The sequence below is a fragment of the Spodoptera frugiperda genome, chromosome 18 (assembly GCF_023101765.2).
Source record: "Spodoptera frugiperda isolate SF20-4 chromosome 18, AGI-APGP_CSIRO_Sfru_2.0, whole genome shotgun sequence".
Lineage (NCBI taxonomy): Eukaryota > Metazoa > Arthropoda > Insecta > Lepidoptera > Noctuidae > Spodoptera > Spodoptera frugiperda.
In genome coordinates, this window is record NC_064229.1 from 430,819 (window position 1) to 454,252 (window position 23,434).

The window sequence follows — 23,434 nt, forward strand, 5'->3', positions numbered from 1 at the left end:
GAAAACTGGAGTTTCGACAGTTATGTTACGATTCCCATGTAATAAATTAACTGCACCGCAAATAATGTGGTTATAATACTACAGATCCACAAATTGTTATTTCGGGTCTGGGTATCATGTGTATGTGACCTAGTATGTTTGTAAACGCACCCACGACACAGGACTACAGGAGAAAATGTGTGGAGCAACGTTTTTTGTAAAAAAGTAATAGATACGTGTTGCCATACACCCAAATATATTTGCTTAATTGTAAACTTCATTCTAGTGTCAAAATAATTGAAACACCTAATCAGTTTTTTGCTGTACCGAAGATGTTACCCTTAGTAGTATCAAATAAAAATTAGCAACCACTTTTAAAACCTAGAACCTGAACTCTATTGCTCAACAACTTCACTCACAACTACTCGAACAACATTACAATCTTGCGATTAATTACCGCCGCTTATGCTAAACAATGCACGAAGGCGTGTCTCTGCACTGATTCGACACTAACCGTCCCGTTAAACGCGAACATTGTATACGAACAATTACTTAATGCATCTATTAATACATGATAAACTCGAGTCTTGAATATAGTAATAAATATAGTTTAGTGAATAACTATAAACTTGTTGATATCAACATGATGCCAACAAAAATCTGTTGAACGCAAATCCTCCTCTAGCAACAGTCACATATTTCACCCCATGGCGTTTAATGTGTTAAAAAAATACAGTAGGATCCGGAGCTGCGGACTATCTAGGAGGTTTACCGGGACTCCGGTTCGAAAAGCAGGAGTAGAAACGCGGTGGTTTTTAGTCAGTAAGAGTCTGACACTCTCGCCTCACCCAAGGCAGAAGAAGTAATTGTCGTAGAGCCGACTAAGGGCAAGGTACCCGGTCTATATTAAGTGCCTTTACACACTGATAAACCTGAACATTGTGAAGACCATTGGCAAACCTCTATCTTGGAATAGGCTCACAATCCAGCAATAGGCTATTGTATTAGAATTGTTGCAGTTATTTTGTAAGAGAAAGCAAAAACATAATATTATACACAGCATTAACCTCCAATTACAACGTTAGACCACAGCACACTAAAAAAGGGCAGAGAAACAACGGACTACCGTAGCCCAGGCCAGTAAATTAACTAGAATACTTGACCCAGAGGTCGGATGCCTACAAACGGGCCGCTTGACTCATGTTCCCTTACTTCTATGTCATTGCGGACATGGTTTAGTGGGATAGGCAGAGTTACAAGGTTTTTAAATATAAAGTTGTGTGTAAGTGGTGTTTCTTAGATGATGTTTTGTGATAGTGGAAGGTTTCAAATGACATGGTTGTATAGGAATTTGACCCCATACACATATATATATGTTTTATATTCGTTTAAAACCTTTGGTAGTTAATTCATTTCACAGCCTGAACATGTATATGGTAACTGTTTTCTACACCTAAGCTTATTGACCACTTCAGTGATACATATACAAAAATACCTGTATCCCAAATCTACAATGAATTTATGAACCCGAATCAGAATATCTCTTCTTTGTCAGTCTGAACCAAGTATTTTTTTTTTTATGAAACATTATTTCATCTAAACCTTAAATCTATAAAAACTATCTATAACTATACTGACACCATCACTATAGGAAGACTACCGACCACTATAACATTACCCCAAAATTCCAAACCACACCATAACAAAGAACCCACGCTACCAAAACCCCATTCATTCACCGATCGACTTTCCCAACATTAATTACACCGCCCTTTAAAACCCTTATCTACGCCTTGCTAAAACCTCAGTGTCAATTGTGGTTTAGTTAAACGAGGGCTAGAAAAGGCCCAGATTGTTACAATGAGACAACTTCTTGGCAGCAACATGCAACAGTTTGTAAATTAACAGTTTTAGAACATGTAGTGTTCGAGACAGGTTGACAATCGCTTTTAGAGCACTGTAATAAAATTCTGCTATGTTACAATAGTAATTGTCATGGTGTCTTAAAGGAATTTGATTGTGGCGGCTGGTCTGAAATGAGACTAGTCTCTTACACACAAATACTTTATTCGTGTAATTTCTTTTTAAAGTGGAAAATCATCTATTGATTTCTCCCGCCTTGGGCGAGACGAGAGGGAGTGTCAGACTCTAACTGACTAAAAACCACTCTAGCTACCTAGTCTATTCATGTTATATATATAGGTCCTGCTATAAAGATCCAAAACTATACGTCCCACTTAATACAGGCTCAACTATTTGTCATACAACCGACAATTCCAGGCTTGTTACTTGTTACTACTAAGGTTTAACAAAAACTAAAAATGACAATAATACTTCACCCGATCCAGAAGTAAACTTGAGAGCCATCATTCAGCAGTTGTACCATGCGACCACTCAACTAACGAGGCACTCAGAACAGCAATAACAATAGTTAGACCGAAAAAATCTAGAACTATTGTGACCTAGTCCCGTTTTGATTGTTATCTAGCCTGCTAACATTTTTATGTCCAATAAAAATAAATGAAAACCTTACAGAAAACAAGATTCGAGCAATAGTAATAGCAAGATTTGATCAGGGTTGTTTTTAACACTAAGTCAATAAAATATTTTGTTTTTATGGCTTAGGTCGGTAAACGAGCAGATGGATCAACTGGTGGTAAGCTAGAGAAACACCAGAGGCATTATAAGTGAAACAGGTTAGGAATTTCAAAGTTTGACGGAGATTTGGGACACAACGAAACACAATGCAAGCGTTGTTTCACGTCGGGTTTCTGTGATGCCGTAGTATTAGTCCGGTCTAGCTGGCCCATTTGAGTCGAAACATGGCTCTTCCACTTTCGTATATATGCTATACTTATAGTTTTATTATTCATTTAAGTCTAGTAGATTTTTCAATAGTATTACATTTGCCTTTGATTGTTTATATGATCAATTTACGAACACACAACTGACCTAATTTAATGAACCTTAAACAATATCCCGGGTCCGCTGGCCCACAAATATAGGCCATGACATGACAAACACCTTCGGTGACTGGAGCAGGGTCCGAGGCCACGGTTCCACTTAATCAATGTAAAAATAATTAGTAAGATACCTATGCCGTTAGCCATAAATTGTGGTGGAATTTATAGGAGTAGAGACGCGACGAGAGGATGGTTTATACTTTAGTGGATTACGTATGAAATGGGAGAGTATGGATTTGCTTGAGTGGTTTACCTATAAAATAAATAAGGTGACTGCTAAATTTATGAAGTCACACACAGTTACGAGTTGTAGTTGTTGAATTTTTTATTTTCACTTTTCTTTTATATGGGATTCGCTACTCGGATTGGTCAAAATAAATATAACTTGGTCACTGAATTTTTGTAATTCTGTCTCTCAAATGAAGTCTCTCAGGCAATACAAACCTGGATTGGTAAACAAACACGAAAATAAACTACGGTACTAACTAAACTAGTAAAAAGTTAATGATTAAATACATTTCATATACTTTATAAAGAATCCTTTGCGAGATACTAAAATATCTTAATTACATGATAAATGATATTTATTGTTGCAAATAGGTTACAATGTAACTCTTTTACACGTCAATCTCTTAAATAACTAGATGAGGCCGGCATTTCCTATCGGACTACTCTGAGAAGAAATGTCGAAACAAACTCAGAGGATTCAGTTAAAAGTACAGTACAGTTAAAGTCAACAAGGGTTCAATTGGCTGAGACCATTCTGTCAGCGAATGTACCAGAAGGTTCCTTCACCTATCCAGTTCCGTAAAAGCAATAGAGTGGACATTTTTATACGTCCACTTCTTGATTTATAACCTGTTTTTAGGGTCCCGTCTTAGTAAAACGTGATGTGTTGCAAAATTTAATTTTAAGGTATAGCTTTGAGAGTATGTAGATAGTTTTATAGTCAAATAATCAGAAGGTAAGTACATTAAGTACATATAAAGTCACTAATTAAACCATAATTAGCTACTTTTGAAATGTCAACAAATAAAGAAGTAATAATTATAGTTTTGCGGTAAAATAACCAATACATTGACTGCATGGTTGGCGCTGTTAAAGATACGAGTTTAAATCCCGTCGAATACAGTCAAAATTAAAGGAAATCCTAGTATCTCTGGAGGAATCATAGTATGAAACCATGTTTTTAAAAAGAAAATTTAAATAAAACTGATAAAAATACATCAGACACAATCTATAGGTGCATAATCTTGAAGCCTCACAACTTTTTTTCTTTTTAATCAATTATACCGACATATAAAATAAAAACAAACATATTGCCTTTAAAATGACATAAATCGATGTGTATACTAATTTATACAAATGTGTACATAAACACTAATTATGTATAATTTGAATAATGTACGTTAATTATATGTCCATTAATACTAAATACTGAATTAATGTTAATTGATGTACAAGATAAGTTATTTTATCTCATCGTTACATGATAACATAATTTCACGCATTTATCTCATTCTAGGAATGAGTAAGAAGTGCTTGAACATATGTAACGTCACGCCTTTGATCCCCGAAGGGGTAGGCAGAGGTGCACATTATGGCGCGTAATACCACTGTACAATGTACACCCACATTTCACAATGTATGTTGTAAGTCCCATGTAATAGGTGGTGAGCCTATTGCCGTATAGTGGGCACGATTCCAGACTCCGTGCTACTACTGCGAACTTCGCCAAACCCGGGAATCGAACCCGAGACCCCTTGTCGGTCGCACTTGCGATTACTCGACCAACGAGGCAGGCAGAGGCAAGAAGCGCTTGTATTAAAATATAATACAGTCAGTTTTAGTTAATTAATTTTCTAATTACATGATAAGCCAGATTATAGCAAACCCTCTTGTGTAGAAAGCAACTGGACCGAAAGTGAACTGTCTGCGGATTCCCTAGCTGGTTTATCAGGGCTCCAGCTCGAAAAGCAGGAGTAGGAACGAGGTGTTTTTAGTCAGTAAGAGTCTGACACTTCCTCTCGCCTCGCCCAAGCCCATTAATCCCCACCAAATCAACTTAAAATAATTTATCGAACCGAAACCGATTCGGAAGTGTCTCTTAACATTAGACACAGTTACTTGATGTTTCCTGTTTATCCAGTTACAAAAAAAATTAAGCACGACAGCTGACATTTTCGCTAAGTTGCTTGCGAATTTTGGACATGGCTTACCGGTAATTGAATTTTAAATGTCGCTATAGGAATGATTGTTATGTCAACAATAAATTAATTTGTTTCTGATACAGCTTATGGGTTTCCAATAGGCTCACCACCTATTACATGGGCCTCACAACATAAATTATGAAACGTGGGTGTACACAGTGGCATTACGTGCCATAATATGCACCTCTGCCTACCTCTTCGGAGATTAAAGGCGTGACGAGATGTATGTATGATATGCTTATGGGTCTTCTTTTAGTGTTTTGAGCCACCATAGGCCGGGGAATAGTATCCTTATAATTCACTATGTCCTAACTGTGCCAAGCTGGGAAGCTTGGCTGTTGGTATTATGGAAAATCCACTATTAATAATTGACTGCACGGTCGGCGCGGTTATTGGGTAACCGGCTGCCGCACAACGTGTAGTGGGTTCGATTCCCGCACGGAGCAACTCTTTGTGTGATCCACAAATTATTGTTTCGGATCTGGGTGTCATGTGTTTGTTAACTTGTATGTTTGTAAACGCACCCACGTCACAGGAGAAAATCCTAGGGCAAGGTTTGGCTTAAGAAAATAAAAAAATAATAATACACCGCTATTCTTACAGGTGGAGACAGGAAATTTTCTAAATACCACGCACTATACAAAGCTGTAAATTTTACCTAGTGGAAAACTACAGGTGGAAACTTGTAGATGAACAACTGGTATAAAATAACAAGTTCTTTTATTACAGCAAAACTGTACTTTCATTCTTAGTGCAGAGAATGGAAACTTACAACCACGTACTACAATTTGCAAGTACAAGACGTGAGCTCGTAATTGTCAAATGTTTCATTGTAGGAAACTTTATTAAAGTTCTAACGGGACTGTTGTTGATTGTCCCATATTATGACCATGACAGTCTACGTCATTAAAAGGTCTCAACATTTGTCTGAGCCAGACTTCTTTACTATGTACTCAAAGTCTTTCAGCCTGGAGTCTGGCTAGCTGGAAGTCGCAATATGAGGTCACAAGGTTTAATACTTGAGGAAGGTTGAGGTACACATATTACAGAACGTAACTTTACATCAGTTATGATATCATTATCATCATCATTAGTAATCATCTCTCGCTTGCTGGATGACTCTGAGACTCACAAAAAGACCAAAAGGGAAACATGTCTCGGTACCGTATGTCATATACCGGGTATCTGGTCTCTGTGGTATTACTGAGAAATTAAATAATACTTCAAACCGACCCTTTTTTAATCCCTATATCCCTTAGCCATCACTTGCGACTACTTGACCAACATAACAGTTTATAATATGGAACGCATTAAGACTTGTTATACACGTAATTTGAATACCTTTGTTTTCATAAAAATGCTGTTAAAATGACACTTGTCCAACTTTATGTGCGTGTAAACCTAAAGAAAGTGTAGTTTTGTGTGAAATTATTATTTACAGTTGGAAGTTATTTCATATTACGCTTTTTTCGTGGAAATCGTAGACAGAGGTGAAGATACAGTATTTTCAGTTACAACCAGTTATTTGTGTCATAGGACTTGGCTATAAAAAATGTACGTACATAATATATATGTTAGCGATGTTTTAAACCTGGAAAAGAATAGTGTAAGTAATTTGTGTGAAATTATAATTTACAATTGACGTTAAGCTTTTTTACTTGGAAAAGGTCGACAGAGGTGATATCATACTAAAACCTGCTTCTAAGTGTAACAAACACTTTTCTGAAAACTGGATCGGTCAATCGTGCACAAATATAACATACATACAGGTCCAACAGAGAACCTCCTTTTTTTGAAGTAGGTTAAATAACGTTATGCTTTTCAATCCTCGAAGGGGAAGGCAGAGGTGTGCGCTTTTCAATAGTTTTATTATGACTTATGAGTCACAGACTATCGCCAAACACCGGGCACAATTCTAGGCTCCGTCCTATTAATTATAAAAAGACAAAAACAAAATACATTTAACTTTGTCCGACCCACAATCCCCAACAGAGACCTAATACAAAGGTCGTATTAGCAACCACTTTACCAGCGACATAATACGACAAGTAACTTTAGATTAAGATAAGTAGATCGTAGTAAAATTTTAACTTTCTCAAACTGGTTTTGTTTAAAAAAATGCGTAGGCGTGTAGCCTAATAACCTTGTTATAAATGTCAAAGTACAGTCACATAATATGTATGTTTGTGGTTGCGGATATACTAAATTGGAACTGTCACAACTGTTGTTCTAAGTAGATTATCATTATCATCAACAACAACCTGAGACGGTCTACTATTGGACTATAGGCAAACAACCATAAAGGACATATACAACTTAACGAGCACCGCTCCAATTCAGCACTTAACTTGTCATTTAACTTTGAACTTTAAATCGTATGTCGTATTATATATTTCATTGATATATATCCTCTTGAGTTACGACTCACACTCAACTACGTTGACGCCAGAAGCAAGTGAAACATCGTCGCATAGTCGCATCGCACGCTTGCAGCTTGTAGTCGGCGAGCCGTAAGCACGCTTGCAGCTTGTAGTCGGCGGGCCGTAAGCACGCTTGCAGCTTGTAGTCGGCGGGCCGTAAGCACGCTGGCAGCTAGGCGGTAGCCGCAATTCGAATCCATTCCGTGCCCGAGCCATGTTTATTGTGTGTTTTGACTTTAAGATTGTGAGTATGGTACATACTGAGTAATTCAAACAAGTTACTTACTAACTCGTAAGGGTTATTTTCATTAAACACTTGGTGAACATTTCGTGGTAGTACGTTTAAAAATCAATAGGTATATCTTTATATATATAATTCTTCTGTAAGTGTGTATGTCACTGAACTTCTCTTAAACGACTGGACCGATTTTGATGAAATTGTGTTCATGGGGATCTGAGAATGGTTTAGATTCACAATTTTGTCCGCAGGACAATGCTTTTTTAATTATTTTTTAATTTATTAGAAGTTGTTGATTTTGGAATGTTTTACATTGGATCCGACAGACGGCGCTACCATCGCAGTGTCAAATATTAATGACGTTAGATATTGTCATAACATTTGAATAATAATTTTCATCAAAATGGTCCAGAACCCAGAATGTTTTAACTTATTAAAAAAAAATTCAAATTAAAGACATGTAAACAGGACAACGTCTGTCGGGTCCGCTAGTCAATAATATAGGCCGACCAACCACCCAAAGTATCCTACATTTATAAATCAGACCATTTAGAAGTAATTATATATAGACTGGCAATAATTTTCAAACCCATTAAATTATGATAGGCAACTCTTGGACACCATAAACACCATAATATAAATCTCATACAGAATCTTGTATGGGATCTTGTATGATAAATTTATGGTCCATACATACATGCCATGCAAGGCTCGGGTTTGCATGCCAATTGACATGGAATGCTTAGAATCTATTTAGACGCATTTGAATATATAATTTTATATAGTGACCTATCGAACTTGGTATAAATATCGAATATTTTATGGTAAGGATATTGTTGTGGGATTCGCTATTGTGTTCCAAATAGCGTTTCCTGAAGAGTGGGTTGTAGTACTTCAAGAATAAGAGATAGATTTCTCATGGTTTGGTTTTCTAACATAACAAAACGTTGCTTTTTCCATGCAATTACTATACGTATACGTAATTACTACAAAAACTTTCGAAGTTGAGAAGTCTAAAATACCTTGTAACACTTTAATTCCCGAAGGGGTAAGCACGTGCGTTCTGCGCACGCCTCAAAGATCCATCAGACGTCAGAAGCAGGAATAGGAACTAGGTGGTTTTTACTCAGTAAGAGTCTGACACTCGCTCTCACCTCGCCCAAGGCAAGAGAAGTAATTATACAATAAAAGAGAAGGAAAATCATCCAATATTTTCTCTTTTCCCGCTAAAACAACATCCGTAGATTACAGAATCTAGGCTCAAAAGCTAAAATAAACTTCTGTACATGATGTAATAAAAATCATCAATAAAAAAGACAATTCCGTCAAACATAATTACTAATTATAATTAACAGAACTACGGAAGATAATGAAAAGAAACTCAATTCTCAAGGAAGCCTACACGTTGTTAAATCGAATACATACATACTACAAACACGACTTAACACAATATGTCGGAAATTATATTATTATGACTCGTGAGTCGTGAAGGAAGTTTAGGAACTATCCAATTACTTCTTATTATTAGACATTTCCTGCTAAAGTATCTAATAAACTAAGTCACATGAACAATTAGGACACTTTCTCTAATGTATTGAACTTTATCACAAAGTCAAAAGGTTGAAAATTAATAAAGATTTTTGTAGGATTGTGTAGCTTGATGTGCTGGTGACTTTAGGTTTATTAGTACTTGTATGTTTCAATTAAAGATACTTTATTTATAGCCGTCTTGATGTTTATTGAGGCTAAATATAATTTGAAAATTAATGAAGAATTATTGTTATTAAAGGTTCTGTAAAATACTTCGATTAACTATAACTAACTATATATCTATATATATTAGATAGTCATGATTTCAGCGACAGTTTGCTGCATGCGTTCAACATGTAGTAGAGTCTTCCGAGCGCAAAGACGGCCCGCGAGGGAACCGTGTTTATGTTATGCAGAGAGAGCAGGGTGCAAGAATAATATATTAAAACTTGATTAAAAAAAGATGACCTACCAAACCCTAAAAAAACAGAATGAGACGTAACACAACAAGCTTTCCATGTAGCAGCCAACCACACACCATATCCCCACAACTTATGTAGATGCGAAACTGCCAGTTAACCACAGACCACGAATATTTTACATAAGTTTTTATAAGGTTGCCCCCACAAAAGGATTTTCTCCTGTATCGTGGTTATATTTACTAAAATATGACCCAGAACCGCCGTTTGTGGATGACATAAATAATTGTTTCGTGCGGAAATCGAAACTTCGAAGCGTTGCGTAACAGTTGGTTATCTAACTAGTGGGTCAACTAGACAATCATTCATATTGTAATTCACATAAACAATCATATTAGGAAATGAATAATAACGGATAGATCATAGAAGCTATTGGTAGGAGAGAAATCATTTTTAATTAATACTATGTCATTTAATCGGAAAAAATGTTGACATAAGCTTAAACTACTTTGACGGTCGGGATGCACTGAAAGTGATATTAATAATTAATAAAAATTAGAAAATCAAGTTACTTCAGAAATTAATCTCCGTATCCTAGATCTTTTAACATATCAAATAATTCAGTAGTATTTGCAAGAAAATTCCAATAAACATCAATCAAGACTTAGAATCTTTTGCTATTATGATAATACAATACCTAGTTAGAGGTACACACTTAGTTGCAATAAACGCTTTGATACATTTTCTCAAACCTTACACATAACGACAACTAACTTTTCTTTCTTTCTTTTTTCCTTTACTCACTGATAAAAGCAATGCCCAAAATACTCACTTTGAATAAATTGAATTAGGAACAATAAAAGTTGATGTCAAGTTTAGAGTGCTACTAAAAGTGTTTGACAATTTGTTAGAACTATTCTTTATTTTGAGACACACGTCTCAGTCGTCGTCAGAACACGCTGACAGCTGCGCAGAATTTTAAAACCAGCGTATCTTTCTACGGGAATCGTTATGATGAATATCGGACCCAAACATTTGACAGCGACGTAGGCAAAAGTCTGGCTGGCTGGGCAAGGGCTGTAGAAAAGCCAATGATTATAACTGTTTTTATGGAATATGAGGCAAACGGGCAGACGGATTATTGGCAACGTCGCGCAGCCTACTGTAGAGTAGAAGTAGAATAGACTACGCGACATCGCCGCATATGCGCACGCTGCTTATGATGAAGAGTCCCTCTGTGACTCAAAACTAGTAGACCATTTTTACATTAATTTAGGTTAATTATGAGGAGTTTCGTTTTAAAAAGGAATACGCTTCTTTCTTGAAGGATTGGAGGTCGTATCGGTTCGGAAATACAGCTGACGACACCTCATTCCACAGTTTTGTTGATTCTCTATGTTCACTAAGAAGTTTATAAGTAGGTAAAAATAATAGATAAATTGTTCCTAGATAACTGACGTCTTTTGTTTTGAAATAGAAAATATCCTTTCTGATTTTGCCTTATAATTGGGTGGGGTCTATTCAAACTTCAAATTGTATAAAATCTTTCCTTTTACGCTCTGCGTTCAAGTTGTAGACATTTTGACGGAGAAAACACAATTTCTATATCCTGTGTGTATTATATTTTTGATAATAGAACTGATGAAAATAAATAAATGTAAATCTGACAAGAATTAAGAAATTCTCATTATGTCTAGTTACTTTTTTGTGACTCACTTTTCCTCATTTATATTAAATCAGATAGAGACCAAATAACTCATTTCAGATTTCATACAATTACCTAATAAGGATTTCAATACCTTATTTTCTCAGTACTACAAAACTGTGATTCAATACCAGGGGTGTTACAAGGGGTGCGGTGCCAGAAGACCTCCCCGTGGTGCACCCTGGGTACAGGCGATAGTCCCCCTAACGGGGGTGATAGGGTTGGAGTGGCTATTGCCTGTAGCGAATTTCTGGACGGAGCGGAAGAACCTGAGATGGGTTCTGAAGGCGGCTTTGTGTTGACACATGGCCTGCGCCTCTGAAGGAGCGTCTTTCCGCCCGTCTCTCTGAACCTAGCAGAGAGCGTGGCGGAGAGGCAAGGACGGTGCTCGTTGTGCACTCACCCTGCCAACGAGCGGCATCGGGGCACAAGTTGTCCTCGATTGCAACCGTTGACATCGTAACCCGGGAAGAGATCATGGTCATGTTTTATGACTCTGAACGGGACGAGGGTCTTGGCTTGGTCGCCCGGACCGCGAGGAAGATAACCTCTATAAAAAATTCCTTCAATACCAAGTTCTGGTGCGCGGCGAGGGTATGCGTGGCTGAGGAGTAGTGTCAGTCTCGAGCGCACCCCCAGCTAGGGGACCGGTGGACCCTCTAGTTGGGTTACAAATATACACTTACCCAGGTACAGGGGGCACTGCCTGGGTGGACTGAATATTTCCCCCACACTCGTGGGAACTATATGGAGAACATAAATTTAAAAGAACAACCACCAGAGAAGGAGAGAGCAGGTGAGCTTAGCTCACCTGCAGTTGTTGTGGCAGAGAGCCCCAGTGGCTCTGGTGCCCGTGGGGAGGCGCTGGTCTCGTCCGGCAAGTCCCACACACGGGCCCCAAGTCGGAAGGGGTCGGACTCGGAGTCCGACTCGTCATCTGTGTCTGGCGTGAGCGTGATTTCAATGCGCCAGACAAGATCGACGTTCAAGCGTCCCAGGACGGAGGAGGTTCGAGGACTGTCCTCGTCCTCAAATACGCAGGAGGCCCCGGCGCCTCCTAAAATCCCCACGACTGCGCGGGGTAGAGGCAGGGGAAAGGCCAAGAGGCTGTCAGCCACTGCGCGGTCCAAGCCGGCTAAGCGTCTGGCCGCGGAGGATACCCCAAGAAGTGGCGCCCTCTCAGACTCCTCTATAAAGGAGGTCTCAGACGCCGACGGTATGGAAGGCGAGCGCGGCACTGGGACGCTGCGCCAAACCGTCAGAGAAGCACTCCGCCAGGTAGCTGGGAAGAAATCCCAGTCTACCAAAGCCGCTCAGATAAAATCGATGGAGGCGGAAATAATGGCGGCGGTGTTTGATGTGTGCAAAGTCCCCTCAGCGGGAAAAGTGCACCAGGAGCTGGCCGAAATGCGGCAAGAGCTGGCGCGCTTATCCGCCTCCAACGTGGCTCTGGAGACCGAGCTCCGGTCCACCAAGGCTGAGCTAGCCGCTTGCCGAGGAAGCCATCCTCAACCCTCGGCGGAGCCCGATATGCTCGGTCTGATGCGCAGGGAGATGGCTGCTTTCCAGCAGCGTTTTAATGTGCTGGAGGGCAGACTCCTTCGTCCCTCCCTAGCGGCCTCGAGCTTAGCGACCTCGAGGTCATACGCGGCTGTTGCGGCCAGGTCCTCGACCTCCTCTGGTCAGACTGGCTGCGGTGCTCAAACGGTGGCGAGGCCACGAGCGGCTCCTCCAACGAGGACCCCAGCACCCCCAGCGGTGCAGGCACAAGCTACACCGGCGGCGAACGCGTCTTCAGGACGCAAAAAAAGGAGAAAGGGTGCTGCGGTTCAGCAGGCTGAAGCCCTAGCCACAGGTGCGCCTACCCCGACAGCAAGGGGCCCAGACGGCAGTGAGTGGCAGGTCGTCGGCGAGGCGAGGAGAGTCGCCAAAGAAGCAAGAAAGCGCCGCAAGAAAGCGCAGCGGCAGCGGCGGCAGCAGGAGCGCAAAGAAAAGCGCGCTGCGGCCTTGCTTCTCGCCCCCAAAACCGCGGCTGTAGTGATTACATTACAGCCCGATGCGGTGAAAAGGGGCATGACATATGGCGACGTCCTCGCCAAATTGAAGGGGCGGTGACTCCCGCGGAGTTCGGGGCCCCTAACGGGTTCGCTATTAAAGCGACCGCAACAGGAGCCCGTTTATTGGAGGTCCCCGGCGCAACCAGCGGCCCGTCCGCTGACGCCTTAGCCGAAAGGCTTCGGGCGTGTCTCGGTGCGGACGAGGTTCGCGTGTCCAGGCCCACTAAGTGCTTGACAGACAGGTATGTCATATACCCCGGTCACCAGGGCGAATGGAAACGGCGAGAGATGTCGCGCGGTGTTCCACAGGGTTCGGTTTTGGGACCGCTCCTGTGGGATATCGGTTACGACTGGGTGCTGCGCACCGACCTCCCGAACGGAGTTGGCGTAATTTGTTACGCCGACGATACGCTAGTCTTAGCGCACGGGAGGTCGCACCAGGCGGCGGCCAACTTAATGGCGAGAGCGGTTGCGACAGTTGTTGATAGGATCCGGCAATTGGGACTCGAGGTGGCGCTCCACAAGTCCGAGGCCATGTGCTTTCATGGCCGCGGGAACGCGCCACCTCCGGGTGGGTCCCAAATAACGGCGGGAGGGGTTTCCATCGGCGTCGAGACTACGATGAAGTATCTAGGACTCGTCCTCGACAGTCGATGGAACTTCGTGGAACACTTTCGACGTTTGGCTCCTAAGTTGGAACGGACGGGGGCTGCGCTTAAGCGGCTCCTGCCAAACCTCGGGGGCCAAATGCCTCCTGCCGGAGGTTGTACGCGGGGATCGTGCGGTCCATGGCCCTCTACGGCGCCCCTGTGTGGGCGCCGAACCTGATGCGGCGACCAGCTCGGGCGCTGCTCACGTCTCAGAGGGTCATGGCCATCCGGGTGATCCGAGGATATCGCACGATCTCCGGAGAGGCGGCGAACCTCCTTGCCGGATTACCGCCGTGGGATTTGGAGGCGAAGGTGCTCGCGCGCGTCTTCAGTTTGCGCGCCGACGCGTGTCGCCGGGGCGAAACTCCACTGCCGCGCCAGATCAGTGCGTGGCGGGACGAGCTCCGGCGCGATCTCATGGCGGAATGGCAGCAACGACTGTCGCAACCGAGGGCTGGGCTCGCTATCATTGCAGCGGTAAGTCCCCTCTTTGAGGAGTGGCTAGAGAGGCGCCACGGCGTCCTCACCTACCGCCTGACGCAGGTGCTTACCGGACATGGGAGTTTCGGTAGGTTCCTGTTCCTTATTGGGCGGGAGGAAACGCCCGGGTGTCATCACTGTGAGGACCGCCCGGAGGACACGGTAGAACATACGGTGGCGGTGTGCCCTGCGTGGGCTGAGCACCGCCAAGTCCTCAGGGATGTGGTCGGCGACGGCGACCTCTCGCGCCCGGCACTGGTTCAGGCCATGGTGCGGAGCGAGAGGGACTGGGATGCCGTCTCCTCCTTCTGCGAAGCAGTCATGCTAGCTAAGGAGGAGGCGGGGCGCGTGAGAGAACAAACCTCCTCACGCCCCAGCCGTCGCGAGAGACACTCCGGGCGTAGGGGATCGCGAGACGATCTCCGGCCACCGTAAGTGCGGGCCTGCGGACGGCGAGCAAGGGTAGCTCGCCGCCCGACCAGATCCAGACCCGTGCGTGCGGCGCGTCGCGTTCCGCGCGCGCCTCAAAGAGCCATCAGACCACCACAGATGGGGCCCAGTAGGGCTGATGCCTGATCCGGAGCTGCGGACTACCTAGCGGGTTTACCGGGGCTTCGGGTCGAAAAGCAGGAGAAGGAACGGGGTGGTTTTTAGTCAGTAAGAGTCTGACACTCCCTTTCGCCTTGCCCAAGGCGGGAGAAGTCATTGGATGATTTTCCCCCTCAAAAAAAAAAAAAAAAAAAAAGGGGTGTTACAAACGGCATTCGCAAATGCCAATTATTCGCATTAGTTCAGACATGTGCATCCGCATACATATCCGCATCAATCAATGCGGAGTTTTTACAGATGCAGATTCACATCAACATGTAAAGAAAGTGGAATCCAAAGTTCTTCGCATTTGTTTTGGTAATTGCTAAATTCGTTTGAAACATTAATAAATTTTAACTTAATGTTTAATTGATTTCTAGAAATTTATGCAATTAAAATGTAAATAATTACCCTTTAAAATCCCAAAATCCGCAACACATTCGCATCCGCATCGAATTCACATCCGCGGATGTGAACTTCTAATAATCCGCATCTGCATCTACATCCGCGGATATCCAAATATTTCTTTCCGTAACAACCCTGTGCAATACGAGTTGATTGATGACTTCTAACTATAAACAAGTAATTGAAAGCTTACAAAACGTCTATACAGAATCAACAATAAGAAGTAAATTACAGATGAAAGGTCAGCTCTGAGTCAGCCGGGCTATGAAATTTATCAGCTAAGATTATCTCATTAAGTAATCCTACGCGATCGTCCTACAGCATCTTGAAGACGAGGAGGACTACCCCAGTCATATAACTGTAATTAATTTTTTACCTTAATGACTTTACTGTAGAGTTGATTTATCTATAGCATCATTGAAAGATTGGCAAGGTAAGCTATGCTATTTACTTTCTTTAATGAAATTTGTACCTTAATTATTTGGGTTAAGAGTTGACAATTTATCTGCAGCATCTTGCAGAAGAGAAGTAAGACAAAACAAGACGAGATAATCTGTTTCATTTCGTTAATGTTTTTTTTTACAACCCATCAAGGTACCCTAAACAGTAACTATTTTGACAGTTTACAAAATCTACTAAAGCGATCTTCAGTAGATTTTCGATCTTATTGTATAACGGTTTAGATTGAAAATCAATTACGAAAATTGTACAGTTTTGTAGTCAGCTCAGCTGTCGCGTCTATGACCATAAAACTACCGGAATTATTCACAAAACCGAAATTATCATGAGCCAAGATAACCAAAAGTAATAAAGTCAAGATCGTAAATAAAATTTCCCATAACCTTTCTTTAGTAATCCTTCATTTCCATAAAATACCAATATATTTCCTTCTTTCTTTCCTAAGATGAAGATCGCACGGAACTTAACCTCAATCCCGTTTCCCACCGTAACTAATAAATAATAACATTAAAAAAATAACATTTCCAAACGTTGCGTCATTTTTATTTATCTCCAATCTCCAACATCAGCCAAAGTGAATGTAGATACCTACTTTGACATGTTTACTTAAGCCGTCGTAAAATATTGAATAACACAACTCCATAGTTTTTACGATCAAACTGTATAATGAGATAATGTCGACTCCATGCTATTTTATGTTCGTAGCTACTTGACACGTTTTTATATTGAAATATTGAATACTGTTCGTTTTAATGTTGTATGTTATTAGTTCTTGTGTCTAAATAGGAGTGGAAGGTAGTCATTTCATCAGAATTAATTAATCTCAATACAAAAGTGAGGTGAGGAAATAATTAATTCAATACTATTCTTTAAAAATAAGGTGTCAGGTTCTTACTGACTAAAAAGCACCCCGTTCCTACTCATGCTTTTCGAGCCGGAGCCAAGGTAAACCCGCTAGGTAGTCCGCAGCTCAGGCGAAACAACGCTTGTTGTTAAACAACGTTGTGTTCCCAATCTTTCCAATCCCCGATTCCCCAACAACCCTTAAATTCCTAACCCCCAAAAGGCCGGCTACGCACTTGTAACACCTTTGGTGTTTTGGATGTCCATGGGCGGCGGCGATTGCTTACCATCAAGTGATCTGTCTACTCGTTTACCGGCTTATACCAAAAAAAGTAATATTTGTTACTTTTGTACATTATAACTGCATTTTTTATAAAAACAATTTATGTAAACAACTTTATCGAAATATGACACCTACAGTAATATTGATTTTTACCTTATTATTAAGGCTTCAGTTGAGATAGAAGAAGGTAGCACACTCAATAATATCATTACCATACTCCGCGATAAAGATCTTTCTTAAACAATAATCAACATCCGAATTACTTCGATGGCTCTCCAATTTCATGCTCAATTATGAAAAGTATTTTATTTTATTAAAATTTTAATACCTAGAGTATTTTATATCGACCTGTGTCGATTTGAATGGTGGCTCATAAAAAGACTGGTGCAAGAATATTGACAAGAGTCAATTGGAGGTTTTGAAAAACCATGTCTTAAAAAGTCGTAGAGCTTCATTTAGGAATGGATGATGAAAGCTGCTGATGATAATGAGCATTGGTTATAATTTGGAGGTGATAGAAGATTGCCATGGTCATTTTTTAAGATAAAGGTTTTCTTGTTTGTCGTTTAGTGCAGATTTAGTGAGAGTAAAGAGTTTGATGACATAAGTAAAGAGTTTGCAGATGCCAACTCTTTACTTATGTCATCAAACTCTTGCTAATATGAATGCTTTGTAGTTTACATAATTATTACGAATGCTTGCTCATTACTACACATTTCTCATAAAATATGTATGTAGCCAAAAATGACTTATTTTAATTCAATCGTAAAATCTAACAAGAAGCTTCTCACGAGGCTCAAAGCATTCCAAACAAATATAAAAATGAGCTAAAAATAAAAATTATTAATTTATAATGTCACTCAACATAATTCATTTTGTAAAATCAAATAAAATAGCAGTAAAATATACAAGTTTTGATATTTGAACAACGCAACACAATATTAGGTAAACGTAGTTATGTACATATATTATTATATTGGCGATTTCAATGTACATTAATATTTTTTAATATGGTTACGACTTCCTGTGGAACCCCATGGTGTCTATTGCCTATAAAGTCCGTCTTAGAGATAAGATTACAAGTTCCATAGGACAAGGTTGGTCTGAGGTTGGGTTCCTTGAAAATGTATGTAATATCTTTACTAATTAATTTGTCTAGTAGATGCTGTTATGCCTTTTAATCTCCTAATCAAGAGCTCCTTTCCTCAATATGTACCAAGTGCAGTGTAAACCTGTTGTGTGATATTACTGGGCAATTTTTGAAAAGTCAATAATCCCTACACTTTGACCAGTCCCCAAAGCCCCTACCCAGCAGTTATAGCAGGAACCACTTTACTAACAACTTAAATACTGACTTAAAACCACGATTTAATCACGTAAATTAATGAAGAAAAGCTCTACTAGTTTCGAATCACAAAGGGACTCTTCATCATGAGCACGTGCGCAGAATGAGCATGAAGATTCCACGTCTACTCTTGTAACTCGACACTAGTAGAGCTTTTCTCCATTAATTTACGTGAGTAAACCATGATTTTTAGTTATTTAGTATGTCTCAAGCCAGTTATTATAAAAACTTAATTATTGTTATGTATTCACAATCTATTTATTGGCGACTCACCCAACGACGCACTTCTAAATTTTCTAACAACATTACAATCAAACTTTTATGATTCGCATACCCGATCCACCTAAAGTGGTTCACCCTATATTCGGCCTATCATACCGCAAATCACTAGACCAGCATGGTATCGGTTTCGTGGGAAAACGCCGCCAGCATCCGATCTCTCAGTATTGATTAGCTCGCAGATTTATCTCACTATTGTTACCATCTGATCCACGTCACGAATTTTGCAAAGATTAGATGGATCGATCAGGTTTTGTCGTGGCTTTGTTTGCTAAACAAATGAGTTGGGTTTGGATTGAATTTGTTTTATTGTGTTCTGGGTATAGGAGTCATGGATGTTGGTAATGTGGTCGAGTAGACTTTGGGTTTCTCTGTACTGAATTTGGTTGGAGTATCTCACAATATGTGTTCTTTCAAACCAGGTCTAATAATATGTGGTCAGGTCCAAATACTTCACTTGTGATCTGTCTTTCGAGATAAACGTTTGATTATTTCAGATTGTATAAAAGAAACTAACAAGTGTACGTTGTTTTTTAAATTTCAACTTTTATTGTTTTATACTAAAGTGTAAAATCGATCGTCTATCCTCGTTCCCTTTTTACAATAACCCCTTAAATTTTAAGCTTCTTTCAATCGCATATAATCCCCTACTACGCCGCGAATTACTGATTAATATAAAAATTACACCTGTCAAAGACTACTTCCTTTAATTAGTCACTCGGTGAGCATATACCATTAACTGATTATAGACACTTTCATTCAGAAAGTGTGCCTCGCAGTCTTGTTCAGCGCTTAATGAATGAGTCCGCAGCGCTGTGTAGCGCTTTAAAAGCTGAATGACAGGATAGACCAGACAGCTAGTTACTTGGTATAAAGACGTTTTCCTTCATTTCTCAATTAAAGTTTGATAGAATCTACATTTAAGTGGGTTTATTAGAACGTATAAGCTTTATTCTAATATCCTTTTTACATCAACAGCCTGTCACAATCCACAGCTTAACTACAAGCCAAGAATTTGCAATACTTTTTTTAAGGAGGAAAAGCCATCCAATGACTTTTCCCGCCTTGGGCGAGGCGAGAGGGCGTGTCAAACTCTTACTGGCTAAAACCAACCCGTTCCTACTTCTGCTTTTCTTAAACCCACTAGGTAGTTCGCAGCTCCGGATCAGGCATCAGCCCTACTGAGCCCCATCTGTGGTAGTCTGATGACTCTTTGAGGCGCGCGCGGATCGCGACACACCTTACTTACGGGTTTCACTGGGCAGACGGGCCGAGAACACTACTGCCTAGTCTCTACCTATATAATCTTTGTTGTTATGGACTCTTTTCACACCCATGACAAGAGTAAAAGTAGTGACTAATGTATCCTACTCCGCCACAACCACACACCAATATCCGTTTACTATTAATAAGTATAAGTATAGACTAACCTACACAAGACGACAGGCGATCACAAACTCAATCAGAGTTACATGTTCATGGCAATCGTATCTCTACTCTACTGACTAATTAGCACGTTGATTTCCGTAGCAATAACTCAAAGCTACTAAAGCAAAATGATTGATGTAATTAACCTACAAAGATATGCAACTAGGTAAATAAGTAATCAGTTTATAGACTAACGATATGTCGTAAATATCAGTCTACTCTCTCAATACTAGTTATATAAAATACGTCTTCTTACTCATCAACAGCCTATAAGTGGCCACTGCTGACCAAAGGCCTCTTCTTACACGAAGAAGGTTTGAGCATTAATCACCACTTTTGATCAATGTGGTTTGACGATTTCAGACTTATAATTAGTAATTATAAGCCCAGGTTTTCTCACATGTTTTCCTTTACCGTTTGTCAGTGGCGTCTAAATAATCTTGGAAAGTACATGTAACTCGGAAAAAGTCACATTGATTCTTGCGTATATTAGGTTTCGAACTCGCACCCTCATGCATGTGAAGAAGGCGTCTTAAACCGCCGAGCCACCAGGACATTCCGTCTTCTGACATGGTCATGGAATAGACATTGATTACCGCGTTATAATGCATTTCAAAGATTCAAAAATCTTTCTAAGTAACATAATCCATCGAAGTGGTAGGACGAAGTGCACATTACAGTATTAATAGTAACACGAATTTCGATAAAATGGCAAAAAGGAAATCTACAGGACATAAATATATAAATACCACTTTAAAATATAACACGTAATACCAACTTCTAGGAACTAAACCCAAAGTTGTATTCACAGATCCTAAACATACATATTCCCACATACATAAATATTCCCACATAAATTCGTACCAACACAATAAAAAAAAACCAACAAATTAAGTCTAGAACTCCATTCGACCTTGAATTGTTTCCTATTCGCCTGATTTATATTTTACATCTCAGACTAGACTATTTACGATAGCTTTAAATATTGCAATACTACGACTATTTAAAACTGTAGGTATAGAACAAGTGTAAACTCAGACACCTATAGAATATTTTATTATCTGTTTAAAATATCAGGTTACAATAATATTATACTTGTTGTTGCATTGTCCTCTATGATTAGGAAAACAGTTGTAGTCTCGGCGTTAGTCCGTGGCGTCACACATAATTTTAAAGATTAAAAGCTTAAATTTCTGAACGCAGCCATGCACATTGGCAACACTGCGTCTGCAACACTAATTTCATTCGGATTTTATGTCACGTAACGGCGTCACGTTTTCCCACCTTTTTACCATTTTTTAGTTAAAATAAGTGTTTCTAAAACTGTAATATGGGAAAGATAAAGTCGGAGTCAAGATCTAAAACTGCTGAAGAAATTGAAGAAACTTGAAAAGGAACTTTTGAGCTCCGATTCGAGCGATGATGGTACGAAAATGGCCGGCCTTTCATCTTTTGCAAGTTTGCAACAAAGTTTATAGCTTCGCTATGCAGCAAAACATTTAACGCTACACCGTTTAAAGAACGTGTGTTTTTACTTTTGTGCCTGGGCGTCTTGCGCTTTGCATGTGTATGTAAAGGACGCGGCGACATTTTGCTATTTCATGCGCGATAGATACTTATGTACAAGGAATCGCACGAGCATTTACAAGGCCGGTTATTTTCTAGCAAGAACTGGCCTGACCTGTGGGACGTCCTGCGGGGGCGTACGTGGTCTACAATGGCTAAGTTATCAAATAATCAACCTCTGGGGTGTTCTGTGGGAGCACACGCGGTTGAGTCTTGCTAAGCTATCAAATAATCAACCTCTGGGGTGTTCTGTGGGAGCACACGCGGTTGAGTCTTTATAACCTTCAAGGGAAGTTCTGCGGGAACTTACATGGTTATATTGTGATGTGGCGAAAGCCACATGCTGTACCATACGCCACATGCTGTACCATAAGTCACATGCTGTACCATAAGCACAGCTTGCATTGTGTTTTACTTCCAGAAACTGGAAAGACACCATTAACATTATCACACTACATGGAGGAAGACATTGAAAATGTCCCTCCGGATAATGAATGCATAGAATTGAGCAATGCTCAACAAAATGATACATATGTACATTGTACAACAAGATGTAAATGTGGAAAATATAGAATCTTTATGAGAATTACCTGAAGTCTTACCACATGAAGAGATGTTGGATCCTCAGGTAATAGACATATAAGGTGTGAAGTCACAGCTGGTGAGAGTAGGAGGAGAGTTACACAAACAAATAGCACAAAGGTGATTGGGGGAATGGCATACTGATGAAAATTCACCGTTCTCCAACATGAAATTAATGGTGCATCTTTTGTTAAACCCGGAGGTAAGCACTACAATCAATGATTAATAATCCCAGAAGTGTGACCAAATGATACAAACAAAACAGAAACAAACCTCAACAGCCTTGGCATGTCTGGGTTCATGTCTTCAAATGTGCATGAGAGATAATTAAGAACATAGATGGATATCATTAGAATACTGAATGATGCTCCAATCCTACTCTGTGACTATAAATTTAGATAGAAAGAGACGTAAGTCCCTCCTGTTATCAGTTATAAATAAAAATGTGAAAGATTTTCTATTGCAATCTGGAACAGAAATCTATCTATTTGGTGAAGATCTAGGAGAAGAGATCAGAACAGCAAGATCAGTCAAGAGATCTGGTCAAGAACTGAGGTGGCTGAAACAAAAAGGTTCACTACAAAGCGAAGTACATGGGTGCCTCAGACAGGTACTCCTAAAATAAATAATAATAAAGCTTTAAACTGGCGGGGTCCTCCTCAGGCAGATGCTAAAAAGAGGGGGGGCCGTCACCCAGAACACCAGCAGCAGTCAGGACCAGGGAGAGCAAGAGGAGTCAACCTCAACGCAAATGAACCAACAGGTGAGTAGACTTAACTACCACTTAAATAATTGAAAACTTGATAACTCAGGATCCAATTATTCTCAGTTGGGTTGCGGGATACTCAACCCCTTTGTGTGATAAACCACACAAGAGTTTAACTCCAGATCCAATTATTCTCGGTTGGGTTGCAGGATATTCAATCCTTTTGCATAGTAAACCATACCAGAGTTGTACTCAAAATGATAGGTTTTCTGAACTAGAATCTTTACAGATCACCGCAG

At 40.3% G+C, this 23,434-nt stretch overlaps 2 protein-coding genes across 2 annotated transcripts in view; one reads left to right on the forward strand and one right to left on the reverse strand.

The window, feature by feature from the left end:
• Nucleotides 1–23,434, reverse strand: part of LOC118278165 (F-box/LRR-repeat protein 7) — an 81,625-nt gene that overhangs the window by 48,453 nt on the left and 9,738 nt on the right. The window lies entirely within an intron of this gene.
• LOC126911661 (uncharacterized) lies at nucleotides 12,212–23,200 on the forward strand. The gene is made up of 2 exons (XM_050700050.1): nucleotides 12,212–13,525; nucleotides 23,093–23,200. Exons 1-2 carry the CDS (start codon nucleotides 12,212–12,214, stop codon nucleotides 23,198–23,200), a joined length of 1,422 nt encoding a protein of 473 aa, XP_050556007.1.